The sequence below is a fragment of the Astyanax mexicanus genome, chromosome 20 (assembly GCF_023375975.1).
Source record: "Astyanax mexicanus isolate ESR-SI-001 chromosome 20, AstMex3_surface, whole genome shotgun sequence".
NCBI classification, from domain to species: Eukaryota; Metazoa; Chordata; class Actinopteri; order Characiformes; family Acestrorhamphidae; genus Astyanax; species Astyanax mexicanus.
The window spans coordinates 35,194,708-35,208,061 of NC_064427.1; the positions used below are offsets into that span (position 1 = coordinate 35,194,708).

A 13,354-nucleotide genomic window follows, 5' to 3' on the forward strand; every position below is an offset into this window, starting at 1 on the left:
CGAAGACACACCCCAGGTTGCCAGGTATAGAACGCAGCATGCAAACAGTGTGCTGCACAGACATACATTTACAGACTGCTGCGCTACTGTTAAAAATGGTTAGTTAGAATTTAAGTTCTATATACAAGGCATTGTAAATGTAACTTGTGTAGACAGTGTAACTTGGCTTTGCATTAATAACTATTATGCTAAATTTCTGATGTTATTTTTATTTTATTTTTTATTTTTTTCCTCCCTCCTCCAGGGCGGTCCTAAGCAAGTTTATTCAGGAGGTCCGCAATGCTAGTGGGAGCCTGAACCAGCTGACATATGAGGAAGTGATCAACAGAGTCACACAACTCATCCTTGACCATCAGGACGAGTCACGAGTAAGATAAATAACAGCTACACATCGTTATATTAGTCAGGTCTACATAAACTACATGTTTAGAACTCCAAAATGGACTAAAATAAAATGTTTTTAAATGGTTGTACTTGAAACTAATTAACTTCTTGATATACACAAATTCCACTGCAGTCAAAGAACTCAATACATGAGATTTTTGTGTATGTATTAGGGGTGGGCATTATCATCGATATTTTGGGGTAATTTTGTGATAATGATGTTCTTTTCAATATATATTTTCAAGAATACACAACTGCAACAAATTAAACATTACAATTGTATTAATTTTTTACTTAAATATAATGTAAAATAATACGAATATCATATGAGTGTCGTTTACAAATCATTTACAGTAACTTACCAAGACCCTGATTTGTTTATTTTTTTTTCCCCCCAAACAAGAATCTACCACAAAACTAAAGTTTAGCATATTAAGTGCTTGCATATAAACCACAAACATTCATAAGAAAAAAAAACAGTACATTTTTAAAAATGTATTTATTTATTTATTTATTTCGTTTTTTGGCAATATTGTTGCAAAGTAAACAATATGTTCCCACTAATACATGTTTATGTTGATTCCTTACATACAGTGATCTATTACAAGCGAGAATTATTTTAATATTTATGATTATGTTTTGTGTGTAGGAGCAGATTAGTTTGGTGAGAAGGGCTGGTGTGAGGGAGAATGTAGTTCCCAGTCCAACTCCCAGCGGAGACTCGAGCAGAGCTACTCCCACTCCACCCCCTGCACATGTCTGGAAGAGTGTGTCTTCTCATCAGCGCGGCACCTCCAAAGCTGTAAGACTTACTTTGTAGCCATCCACATGTACATTCTGGAATCTACCACAATTTTTTATTAAAAGAAACTAACTGATTTCACACAAAAAGGATAATTGTTTTTTAAAGTGCCTACCTTCAAAAAAAAATATCCTTTTTGTGTGAAATCAGTTAGTTTATTTTACTAATGTAAGCTTTATATTTTAAGTGCCTTTATGAATGAGAAAATGTTAAAAACTTATAATTAGTTTTTAATGTAAAAAGTTGTCCTAATGAGAGAGGGAGAGAAATGCTTAAAACATGGTTATTCATAGAAATGTTTAAGAGGTTGTACAATCCAGAGGACAGAGGGCTGTTCCAAGTGCAACTTTATTCGATAAATATATCTATTAATGTTGCACTTGAAACACACCCTCCTCTGATCTCTGGATTGTACAACCCCTTATGCAGACATCTGTAGATTCTGGAAGTTCCCCACACTGGAAAAGTATCTAATACAGAAAGACACACCTAACCACACTTCTGTTTCTTCAATCCCAGCTGAATATGGAAGATCCCTGTATTATCTGTCATGAGGATATGGCAACTGAAGATCTGTGTGTGCTGGAGTGTCGCCATAGCTTCCACAGAGAGGTAATAACTGTTCCTTTATTATGTTATGTTGTAGATGGGGTTATTAAACAGGGTTATTCTAAATGACAATATTTTTATTTGGAAGAGAAATGTCTGTAGTTTATAGAATAAAACAACAATGTTAATTTTACTCAAACATAAAACTATAAATAGCAAAATCGGAGAAACTGATTTAGAAATTGGAGCATCTGCAGCTCAACTCAAGCTCCACAGTACCATCAAGTGGTTGAACAATGAACTACATCTTGCTCTGAGCAAGAAGCTCCTACAGTGAGCCTGCTGTAATCCTTAACTCACAAATATGAGCTGATCTGTTTCAGGATTGGCTAATTGGAGAAATCACGGCCAACCAATCACTTTGGCCTAAAAATGTACTTAACAAGGTCTTGATTATTGAGTATTAGTGTGTTGCCAAAAAAAAAAATACAAAGGAAACAGCTGCACAGTGTAGACATTGAATTAAAATAAGTTACTGGAATAAATTAAATTAATTTAGTTATAAATTAATAGATCTAAAAAACTATATTAAAAAACTTAAAGTTCAAGTGATTAATGTATTGTATTTGTATTCTAATTGTCGTGTCTGGTTTTATGTAGTGTATAAAGTCATGGCTGAGGGAGCAGAGCACCTGTCCGACCTGCAGAGAGCATGCCCTCCTACCTGAGGATTTCCCCATGTTGCCTGGACGACATCACAGAGGACACACATCTGCAGCATCCTCATCTTAAACACCCTGGATAATCTCTGTATATACAAAAACACCAGATAAACCTGTACAAGCATACGTGTGTCTATAAACGCTGCATGAAGTACAGCTGGACCAAGATTATATACGAATTTACACTTATCAGTTCTGTGTGCCTTTTCTTCTTCCTCTTTGAGATCATCCTATTGATTTAAATATTGCCTATCATAATGACAGTTTAGTTTTTTCTGGGTTGCATCATAGTCTGTTTAACTCCTACTCACTCACTGTACTGTGATCACTGAGGACCAATCAGTTGTTTGTAAAAGTTATTTTAAAGGTTGCTTTATTTTCTTTTTGTTCTTTTTTTCTTTCTCTGCAGTTGTGTTCATTATGCTGCTGAAGAGAAACATTTGCCCCTTTGCCATCTTGTTATTTATGTATATATTTTTAAAAAACAATATTTTTAAATGGTTTCATTAAAAATGCCATGGAAATGGGATTACTTTGTTTTATTGGTCTAGTTTTGATTTGTTGTATAAGCTGTAACTAAATTTTAGAGTGTGGCAAGAATGGCATCTGTGTGTAAGTGTTATTTAGACTGCTTGTTCTGTTTGTTTTTTATTTAGCCTGCTTTAGCCTTGAAGAAAAATGTGTATTAAAACCTGAAAATGATCAGACGTGACTGCCTCTCTAAATATAGCTATGAATTGGGAGTAATTCCTTTTATTCCTGATTTAATGTTACTATTATTAGTGTGTGGATATATCTTTTATCCTGTGGACTGGAATTCTCCAGTGATTTTTTTTTTTTTGTTGTTATATCCCCCCTACCTTTCTCCTTGATTGGTAGTATAAATGCACCTTAAAGCTCATGTCTGTAAGTGTGGGGATTTAGGGCCCTCTCTGGTGAGAATGGGTAATTGCACCGAGCATGCAGAAGAATCATTTTACTGATTCTTTTAACTGGGCGGGTGTGATGTGCTCATCACCATTCAGAGCGGACGAATCTGATTCCAGGTTATGTTTAGTCAGAAAGAGAGAGTGCTCAGTCAAACTTCACTCCTTTGTTTTTTTGGTTTTAATATGAGTGAATGAGCTACTGAGCTCTGAGTTTCCCCTTCTGAAGTCTCCATTGCTCCACCAGCCACTAGTGTTCAGTAAATCTGAGCCGGACCCTCTTTTAGAAGCTGTATATGTGACGTGGCCAGAAGAACTCCCGCGAAAATCGTTAAACACCCCAGTTTTTAGAATGAATATATTAGGCTTAGCAGGCAACACAACGTTGTTAAACACAATATTTTATCCCTTCTCCACTCAGAAATGCTTCTAGCTTTAAGTTTAGAAACAAAATAATAGACTTCCACTTTAAAGTCATTAACATTACAAATCCAAGTATATGGTGTGAATTGGTGTAATGCAGGTGATCCCAGTAGCATTTACCTTACCTGGTTTGGAATTATCCGAACCTAAAGTTTACCAGTATTTCTGAAAGTTCTTATTCCAGTCGAGCCTGAGCAGAACTGATCTGTGCATGTTTAATCACCATGTTCTCAGTTTTGGACAGCTGCACAGGTGTGGATTTGCTTTTTTGCAGGAAAGACCTTTTAGTAAGATTGGACACTCCTGTGTAGTGTTTATATCATATTTAGGCAGCATTATGTGAGAGTTGTTGTTTCTTGGGCTCCCCCTGTAGTTGGAAAGTGGAATTTGTTCACTTTCAGGCAGGCAAGCTCGTCAAAGCCAAGACTAGCTACAATATTGTAATTCTCCCTGTAACTCAAAGTTCATTGTCAGACATGAAATACTTGAGACTGAGACACTTGAGTAAAAAAGAGTACAAGTGCTCCATCAAAAAAGTGACTTAAGTGGAAGTGTTCTTTAAGGAACACACTTAAGCGGAAGTACTGCAAGTAGTGTATTGCTACTTTATTGTTATGTAGTTTTTACAGAAATCAGTGTAGAAATCGGGATTAGTTTCTCAGGTGGACGTCTGTGAAAAATTTTTCACACATCAACTCAGTGATAAAACTCTTGCATCTGGACTGCAATTTTTGCTTTCTCGATCACGTGACCGCGTTCAGTAGCTCCTCCATTTCCACTCGCTGTTGTGTTTACGGGGATCTCTGTGGAAATGCGCGCCCAAAGTGTAATTACGGTGTGTAACAGTGGACAAATAGATATTTTATTAAACACGAGGAGACGAAACTTGTTAAACCACAAAACAGAAAAGACCATAGCTTGAAGCTTTGGCAACTGTCGTTTGAAGACTCCTTTTATATCAGTATCGGGGGCTTCTAAAGAGTTGTCCCAATTCTTCGGGGGGAGTATTTCACCCGTTCCTCTTGTAACTCTGTTCTAAGGGCAAGGGGTCCAAAAGAGAACTGGGATAATGCGTGAGTTTAATCATATTATAAATGACATGGCACTGGATCTCTGCAGATGTCCAGGGTTAGTAAACCATGTACCACAAGGCAACATAAGAAGAATAATGATCGTTACAAACCAGTAATTGCTCATGGTAATTATTTGGCAACTGCTTGGTCAGTCTACTATCAGAACACTGTGACTCTCTGTACTGTACATTTTATAGTTGTGGTAAATATCAGCACCCATAGCTCCAAAACTGCCCCCACTGCAGCAATTCTTGACTGGGACCAGAAAAACACATAAGGTCACTTTGCAAAATATCCAACAGTTAATGCTGGTAAATCTGTAGACTTCGGCGTCACACTCTGCACAGCTTCAAGGGGAAGTTTTCCGTTATTAAATGGTCATCGTGAAGAACGATCACCACGTTCATCTCAAACTCTGCAAATAAAGCAGTCACAGTCAGTCTCCAGGCTTTAGAACTGAAGGGTAAGTTATTTAGTGACACACTGTACCAATAATGCAGAGCAGCAATAATACAATACATCTCATAATTCTAAACGCCAATAAAACGGGACTCACCAACATTAAAGTTTGTAGTTTCAAGTGTAGGACAAGTGAAGAGCCTGGGGAACACCATGTATATTGGGATGGGGAGGCCGTGACACACATCTCCTTCTGCAATCTGGATGTTCTGAATCTCTGTTGCATCCCTGGCATACCCCTCAGCACAGCCTGGGAAAGGAAACCATATTTTAAAAAGTTTTTTTTTAATATGTATATATAATAAAAATAGAAAAAGTAGAAATGAATCAACCAACCAATCCGGACCTAAAGCATTAAATATCGTAATATTTTCTCAATAATGTAACAAATGTAACACATTGTATTTAATATTTTATATTGTATTTTATATGTTTCAGTCCCTCACCGCATGTCTCCACACGGACTAGCTGCAGCTCAATGCTCTTGATTGCAACCTCTGAACTCTCAACGACCAGCTCCCCTGTGAGAGGCTGTGTGATCACACAGTTAGTGGCATCCAGGTGGCCTCTGACCAGGAACTTCGGCAGAGAGTTCCTCTGAAAGAAGAAGAAAAAGAATATACCGTAACACTTTATTACATCATTTACAATACTTTAGGTAGTGCTATGGTTTATTACATTAAATAACATTATTGATCTTCAACAGAGTATGATGTATGATTGCTAAGTTAGAATAAAGGTACATTACTACATTACTTCAGAAATAGTGATATAGGGGCTCTGATACCTCTTTTCCACCAACAAAGTGCTGGTGCCGGAGCCAGAGCCGGTTTCTGCGAACCTTTTAAGAACCGGCCTGTGTTTCCACTGCTCTAAGGAGTCACTCACTACGTATGTGAATGTACGTAGTGAGTGACCGGCACCATGCCGGTTGAAAAGCGCCCTGAGTGGTTCAGTGAACTAAGGCACAGCAACTATGATCAGGAGATTGCTGGTTTATATCCTGGTGATGCAGCTTGCCATCAGCTGCCGGAGTCCTGAGAGAGCACAATTGGTCTTGCTCTTTCTCTGGGTGGGTCTCTCTCCCCTCATCACTCCTAGGGAGATGTCGATCAGCACTGTGAGCTGATGTATGTGAACCGACTCGCTCTGCTTTCCTCTGAGCACGCTGTGATGCTACTCAGCAATACTGCTTCAGCAGCAGTTGGAAAAGAGGTGGTGGCTGACTTCACATGTATCAGAGGAGGCAACAATAATAATTCGGCAAATGTTCTAAATCACTATAGGGTGGGCTTTGATTCCTTTTAGCAAAGGGGAGACCTAATGAGTGGGTTGGGTAACTGGTGGCCATATACATTGGGAGAAAATGGGATAAAAAATTTTAATAAAATTATTTAGAAATAGTGATGCCATTGATTCTTACCTCTTTCACGTTCTGTAATGTTTCTGGAGATATAGTGAAATCAACTGGACTCGGCTGCACTTTAGATTTCTGTGGCTGAAGAACATGACAGTAGATTAAATTTAATACTGCTCTGAAATGAAGTGTTTAGTGTCTGTCTTTAAAACTGTTTTGCTAGAATTAGAAATAAAGTGATAACAGAACCAGATCTTACCTGACAATGAAGCATAAATTCACAGGTCTTGCTCAAGTCTTTCGCCAGCAGAGGGCGCCTCATGTCACAGCGAAGGGTGTACTGTGAACACAGAATCCACATCACTGACCAACAGACAAGAAGTAACTTCTAGGTGTCCTTTTTCTCTTGTACTGCACTTATTTCTTTTTTTTGTCTTGTTGAAGAGTCTTCATTTATTTTATTTTGTTGCAGACAGTATGAACTCAATTTTCATGTTTTTTTTATTTTTTATCTGGTCAATCTTCACCTGGATTTTACTACGTAAATGATCTGGGGTTGCTGCTGTTGGTCAGGTCTAGAATATATACTGAATATAGACCAGGTTATTCCATTAATGGATTTTTTTCTTCCCTGATGGCACGGCCATATTCCAAGATGGAAGGCTTTGTGCAGCGGTCAGAGTCTACCATCATCAATGCTGCAAGATCTTGGTGAAAAAGTAATGCAACACTGGATTGAAATAAATCGTGTTACATTGCAGAAGCTTATCAAAACAATGCCACTGTGAATGTGTGACGAAATCAAAGCTAAAGGCAACCCAACTAAATATTAGAGTATGTGAACTTTTTTGGGCCAGGCAGTGTATTCATCCACAACTGGTCAGTCATTTTTCTGAACACCCCCAGTTTGTTTTTCCGTGTGGGCGTGCATTTATACGGAGATTTATGTAAAGCAGTAACAGCAGCGAGTGGAAATGGAGGAGCTACTGAACGTGATGTCATGTGACCAAGAAAGCCCAAAAACTCACTGGTCCTCCTGTTTTTTTAATTGCAGTCTGGATGCAGGAGTTTTATCACTGAGTAGAAGTGGAAAATATTTTTCACAGACATCTCCGTAAGAAACTAATCCTGTTCGGATAGGGCTAATGACAACCCTTTACTGCTGCACAACATGAAACATGTTTACAGAAAGAAATGGGACAAAATAACACCTGAATCACTCAATATTTTGAGAAGAAATGGCAACATGCAAAGTGGTATATCTTTATTTCCCAATCTTTGTTGCACACCTAAAGTGTGGGAATGGATGCATTTTAATAGAGGCAGTGAAAGTAAATGTAAGAAACACTGTATCTGCAATGTATTTGAATTTTTCATACTGCCACAATGTTTTCAAACTTGGGGATGTAAAAGATAACAATTAAGAATGAGACTTTTAACCCTCAAGTCTGCATATAAGTACCTGAATGTTGACAAAAACACCATGATACGTCTCGTACAGCACTTTGTTTCCTTTGACTTGCAGCGGGAATTCAAATGGAATCTCTGTTTTGCCTCCCGGGACTTTGCCTGGTTTAGCCACTTCAATGTTGCTGTTGATGAGCTGAATGGGCTGTGGAGACAAACATAAAGAGACTTAACACAAAGCAATGCAGCCATCTTGGGGCAAGCTTACTTGAGCATGGATGGTAGGCAACATATTTTTTTTAAATAATGTGCCCTAGGCTCCGAGTGGCCGATGGCAGTGGGCTAAGCGTTCCCACTATGATCAGGAGATCTCCAGTTCGAATCCTGTTCATGTAGCTTGCCATCGGCTACCAGGAAGCTCACTGAGGGAGCACAATTGGCCTTGCTCTCTCCGGGTGGGTAGATGGTGCTCTGTCCCCTCATCACTCTAAAGGATGATGTCAGTCAGCACAAGGCGTCTGTGAGCTGATGTATCAGAACCGAGTCACTGCGCTTTTCTCTGAGTGCGCTGTGATGCTACTCAGCAATGCTGCATCAGCAGCAGTTTAAAAAGATAAAATAAAATTATATAAAAAGTAATATCTTTCTTAATCACACCTTTATTAAAAACACCATAACAATATAAAGCATATCACTGGTGGTCATGGCCAAGAGAAGCTGTGGGGGGTGTCCTTTATTTTCATTTCTGAAAGGTGGAACCCTAGCTGCGTTACCGTTCATCATCATTACCACATCAAAAACATTTTAAAATTTTTAACATAATTTAAATGTATCCATTGATCTTGTGTCAGACATTTTGGCATGAAATTCCCACAAAATTCTCTTGAATAATTGAGTGTTCAGGATTTTTACAGTGGGATTTTTTGGGACAGTTTGGCAACCTTTATCCTTGTCCATGGTGGATCTCTCACCTTTACGGAGTTGTAAAAAGCTTCGAACACTCCCACACTTTTGGAGCTAAGCTGCAGGTTCACAAGGCCTTCCATGGTAAGAGAGATGCCTTGATGCTGCACTGCTTCCTTACTGGTGATAACCACGACTCCAGCCAGCACCTCCTACACACACACACACACACAATAAATTAACAGATGTCGATTTTCCCAATTCAGCACTACTACTAATAGACCCTCAAAGAATCTTAAGCCCTATCTGGACAGGATTAGTTTCTCAGGAGGTCCTGGGGTAATTTTCTCTTTTATTGGGTGTCCTTTGTGATTTTATTCCCTTCCGAATCAACATATATGTGTTTTCTCAGACGGAGATCCACGTAAACAAAACAGTGAGTAGAAATGGAGAAGCTACTGAACGCGATGTCAATAAGAAGAGGTGTAAAATATTTTTTTTACAGACGTCCCTCTGAGAAACTAATCCTGTTCGGATTTTTACAGGTAATTACAAAAAGCAAAAAAAAATGCACATGCCTAAAATCATTTGTACTTTAAACTGCTTGAATTTCATAATGCTTTAATTCCATGTCCCAAACAGAGAGGTCCCACCCATCACCGAACTTCAGGGAGTCTTCCACATTTTAATAGGAGGTCCCAGATGCATGAAAATGATATACTCAATATCCTGAAAATCATATTTTAAAACGAGAGCGCACACAAGAAGAAAGGCTGGATAAGTGTTAGGAAGATACTGTAGTCTGCCTACTCTCTTAAAATAGTGTTAAATTATATAAAAAACTTTATTTTTACCACTTTGTACACACTACTGGTCAACAGTTTTAAAACACCCCAATTTTTGTCCTCTTTTTGCCTTTGCCATTTAAGCTCTTCAGGTCCAGTCAATAACCAAAAATTCTACTAAATCCAGTGTGTAGTAAACCAAATAAACTAAACACTGGAAAAAGTAATTTTTGTATTGCAAAAGAAAAAGAAAAATAATAATAATTAAATTGTATATTGTACAAAAGGCATGCAAATATGTATTGTTTAAAAGTTTAAAAGTGAGTTTAAGGAAACAATTAATTAAAGTAAAGTAAAGCTGGACTGGAACAGACACTGTTACTGCACTCTCTATTGCAGCTTTTACACACTTACAACACCTCACACTTTTATCATGATAACTAGAAAAACATACAGAAACACAGATGACTATGTAACTATCAAAAGTATAAGGGTTTCCTTTAGAGAAATTGCAGAAGAGTGGTTATTACAGTTTTCTACATATTTAAAAGACTTTGGTAAAGGAAGAGAGGTCTGGCTGACCCACATGGCAACACCTTCAGATCAGCTTAACAATAGACTAAGTCTCAGTTTCAGCAGTGAAGAGAAGATGGAAAGCATCTGGAACAGGAATACAAGCTTCAATATTAGAGTCCCACACAACTAAAGAAGCACATTTTACATTTTAGAAACCAAACATTTCAGGACAACCTTAGTTTAAAGCAAGTGTGTAAAATGATAAGTGACTTTTATTATTTAACCCCCTGAGACTGTCTGTAATAACACTGTTACAGTGCAGGACTGAAGTGTTTACTACAGCCAGCTTCTCTCTGACTGTTACTCATTAGTGACTTTAACACATTTTAGAATAGGTCTAGTCTAAACAGTAAAATACAGAGCTCTACCTGCTCTGTTAAAGTGTTTACTCTTACCGGATAACCTACTCCAACTAGCTGACAATAATTAATATATAAAAAAGCCAGAAGCACCGCTCCCCCCCACTCCCTGCAGGAATAAGAGAGTTACTTTACCGCTTCATGGTAGACTTTATTAGCGCGCTTCAGTCTTATATCCAGAATAACGCTCATCTCTCTGAATCTGAAGATTTATATCATTTATTCAGCTGTATTATAAAGACCCGCTCTGTGGTCAGCGCCTCTTCCTGATCCAACAAACCATGTGACACAGGTCACGTGACGAAGCCTGATCGCTTCTGCGCAGAACATCACCCATCATACAATATCAACAGCAGAACATACACTGTAGAATAGAATAGAATAGAATAGAATAGAATAGAATAGAATAGAATAGGATAGAATAGAACAGATCAGATTAGGACAGAATAGAATAGAATAAGGCAAATCAGAATAGAAAAAGACAAATTACAATAGAATAGAATAAAATAGAATAGAATACGATAAATCAGAATAGAATAGAACAGATCAGATCAGATTAGGACAGAATAAAATAGAATAAGACAAATTACAATAGAATAGAATAAAATAGAATAAGACAAATCAGAATAGAATAGAATATATCAGATCAGATTAGGACAGAATAGAATAGAATAGAATAAGGCAAATCAGAATAGAATGAGACAAATTACAATAGAATAAAATAAAATAGAATAGAATATGATAAACCAGAATAGAATACAATAGAACAGATCCGATCAGATTAGGACAGAATAGAATAGAATAAGGCAAATCAGAATAGAATAAAACAAATTACAATAGAATAGAATACGATAAATCAGAATAGAATAGAATAAAATAGAATGAGACAAATCAGAATAGAATAGAAAAAATAGAATAGAATAGACAGATGCAAATAAAATACATAGAATATAATATATGAAAACAGATGTAGAACATATTATATATTAGTTTAGAATAGATAAAAATAGACAAATCAGAATAAAATACAACAGAAAACAGAATAGAACAGAATATTAAAAGTAAAGAAAATGATAGAGCAGAACAAAATAAAGAAATAACAGATAAGAACATAATAGAATACATGTACGCAGAAAACTAAATAAACAGAGTTAAACAAACAGTAAAAAGAATAGTGTTGAACAGAACAGACTGTAATAGAACAGAATATATTCAAATAAACAGAATAGAATATGTATAAAATAGAACAGAGGAGAACATAATAAATTGCACAGTGAACAGAATGAACAATAGTTTAAAACAGATAACATAAAATTGAATAGAACAGAAATCAATAAAACAATAAAGCAGATTAGAAAAGAATAGAACTATATAAGTATATAAGAAATTGCTGTTACTTCTGTTGTGATGATATAGGAATATAAGTGCATAAAATAAATAAAAGATTACAAGCCTTTTCAGAGTACCTTTTGATTACTATACACCACTTTAAGCACTTTTTTAAAAAGATAGTTTAAAAATATTGTCTTGCCATCCCTTGCAGTAAAAACTATTTTGTCTTAAAATCAATATATTTTTTGTCAATACGTTTTATTGTGAATATTACTAAATCCACTGAACCGTAGTGCCATTAAAGAATTATAAAATAAAACTCTAAACAAATTTTATTTTATTTTATTATTTATAGTAGGACTCAGTCTGGGTGAGGGGTGAATAACGAATTTGTTTACATTTTAAAAACACCTGTTTTAAAAAACACAGTTGTCTCTAACTAACTGGATCTACATATATAGTATTATGATAGGAACACAAATTATTTGTACTGTTTATATGTCATCATTAGCACCCTCTGTATGGGTTTGGCTTAGCAAACTGGCTAAAAATGCACCATAAATATATGCTTTATGGTATGGGAAGTTTTATATATATTTTTGTAGAACTATACTTAAATATGTATAAAAAAAGGTTAGGCGTAAAGCACATATTAAGTCCTATTTATTTATTTATATATTTTTTGCGTTTTTCATTGCTGGAGTGACCGTGTAGTATAGCCTGTTTAGACTAATGCTGTCTTAAATTTATGTTGGAAAAATCATATTTATGAGAACAGGGCAAATAAACACCAAAACAAACTTGTATTTACCAGTGGAATATTTTTGGCCCAACATTACTGCAATTGCCTTCTAATTTTAAATGGTTTATTTTTATCCACACATTCAAAAATCTAATATGAATGTGCTACTGATATTTCTGCTGGTAATAATAAAGCTCACCTAAAGCTCATATGTGGCTCTTTGTTGTTTTATCCGCAGTAACTATTATTAAAATAAAAAAGGGAAACAAATGCAAATAAAAAATACAAAAAATGTGTTACTTTACTTAAGTCAAACTTTACTATACTTTACTGGATTAATTCTTTTTTAGACAACATTTTACTTCTACTCCTTATATTTTAAATATAGTCTTGTTACTCCTATTTCATTTAAGCTTTTTTTCATTTGTTAAAAAAACATATGGCCTAAGTCTTTATTGGATTTTTCTCCTTACATTATTTTTACTTTTATACTTTAAGTAGCCTTGAAACCTGTACCTTTACTCTTTCACTTAAATAACAGATTTGATTACTTCT

The 13,354-nt window shown here is 36.1% G+C and overlaps 2 protein-coding genes across 7 annotated transcripts in view; one reads left to right on the forward strand and one right to left on the reverse strand.

Annotated features, from left to right (window-relative positions):
- Nucleotides 1-3,159, forward strand: part of ttc3 (tetratricopeptide repeat domain 3) — a 45,851-nt gene extending 42,692 nt beyond the window's left edge. For all 6 annotated transcript variants that reach the window (XM_022681412.2, XM_022681410.2, XM_007247285.4 and 3 more), the window contains 4 exons: nucleotides 245-368; nucleotides 1,034-1,186; nucleotides 1,706-1,798; nucleotides 2,396-3,159. In XM_022681412.2, the coding sequence (XP_022537133.2) occupies nucleotides 245-368; nucleotides 1,034-1,186; nucleotides 1,706-1,798; nucleotides 2,396-2,527 (502 nt within the window). In that variant the 3' untranslated portion in view covers nucleotides 2,528-3,159. The remainder of the gene's footprint in view (nucleotides 1-244; nucleotides 369-1,033; nucleotides 1,187-1,705; nucleotides 1,799-2,395) is intronic.
- A 1,229-nt stretch (nucleotides 3,160-4,388) lies between these two features.
- Nucleotides 4,389-11,025, reverse strand: vps26c (VPS26 endosomal protein sorting factor C). Its single transcript, XM_022681415.2, has 8 exons — nucleotides 10,861-11,025; nucleotides 9,074-9,217; nucleotides 8,158-8,307; nucleotides 6,955-7,035; nucleotides 6,762-6,836; nucleotides 5,785-5,935; nucleotides 5,436-5,588; nucleotides 4,389-5,294 (listed from the first exon to the last, which is right to left on the reverse strand). Exons 1-8 carry the CDS (start codon nucleotides 10,915-10,917, stop codon nucleotides 5,212-5,214), a joined length of 894 nt encoding a protein of 297 aa, XP_022537136.1. The 5' UTR covers nucleotides 10,918-11,025; the 3' UTR covers nucleotides 4,389-5,211.
- Nucleotides 11,026-13,354: the final 2,329 nt, after the last annotated feature.

Excerpts from the sequence above, each read along its gene's own strand:
- vps26c (XM_022681415.2), bottom strand. The coding sequence starts at position 10,917 with ATGAGCGTTATTCTGGATATAAGACTGAAGCGCGCTAATAAAGTCTAC. Across the intron at positions 9,218-10,860 it reads ATAAAGTCTACCATGAAGCG|GAGGTGCTGGCTGGAGTCGT; the intron begins GTAAAGTAACTC and ends GTGTGTGTGTAG. Across the intron at positions 5,589-5,784 it reads AGTCCGTGTGGAGACATGCG|GCTGTGCTGAGGGGTATGCC; the intron begins GTGAGGGACTGA and ends TTCCTTTCCCAG.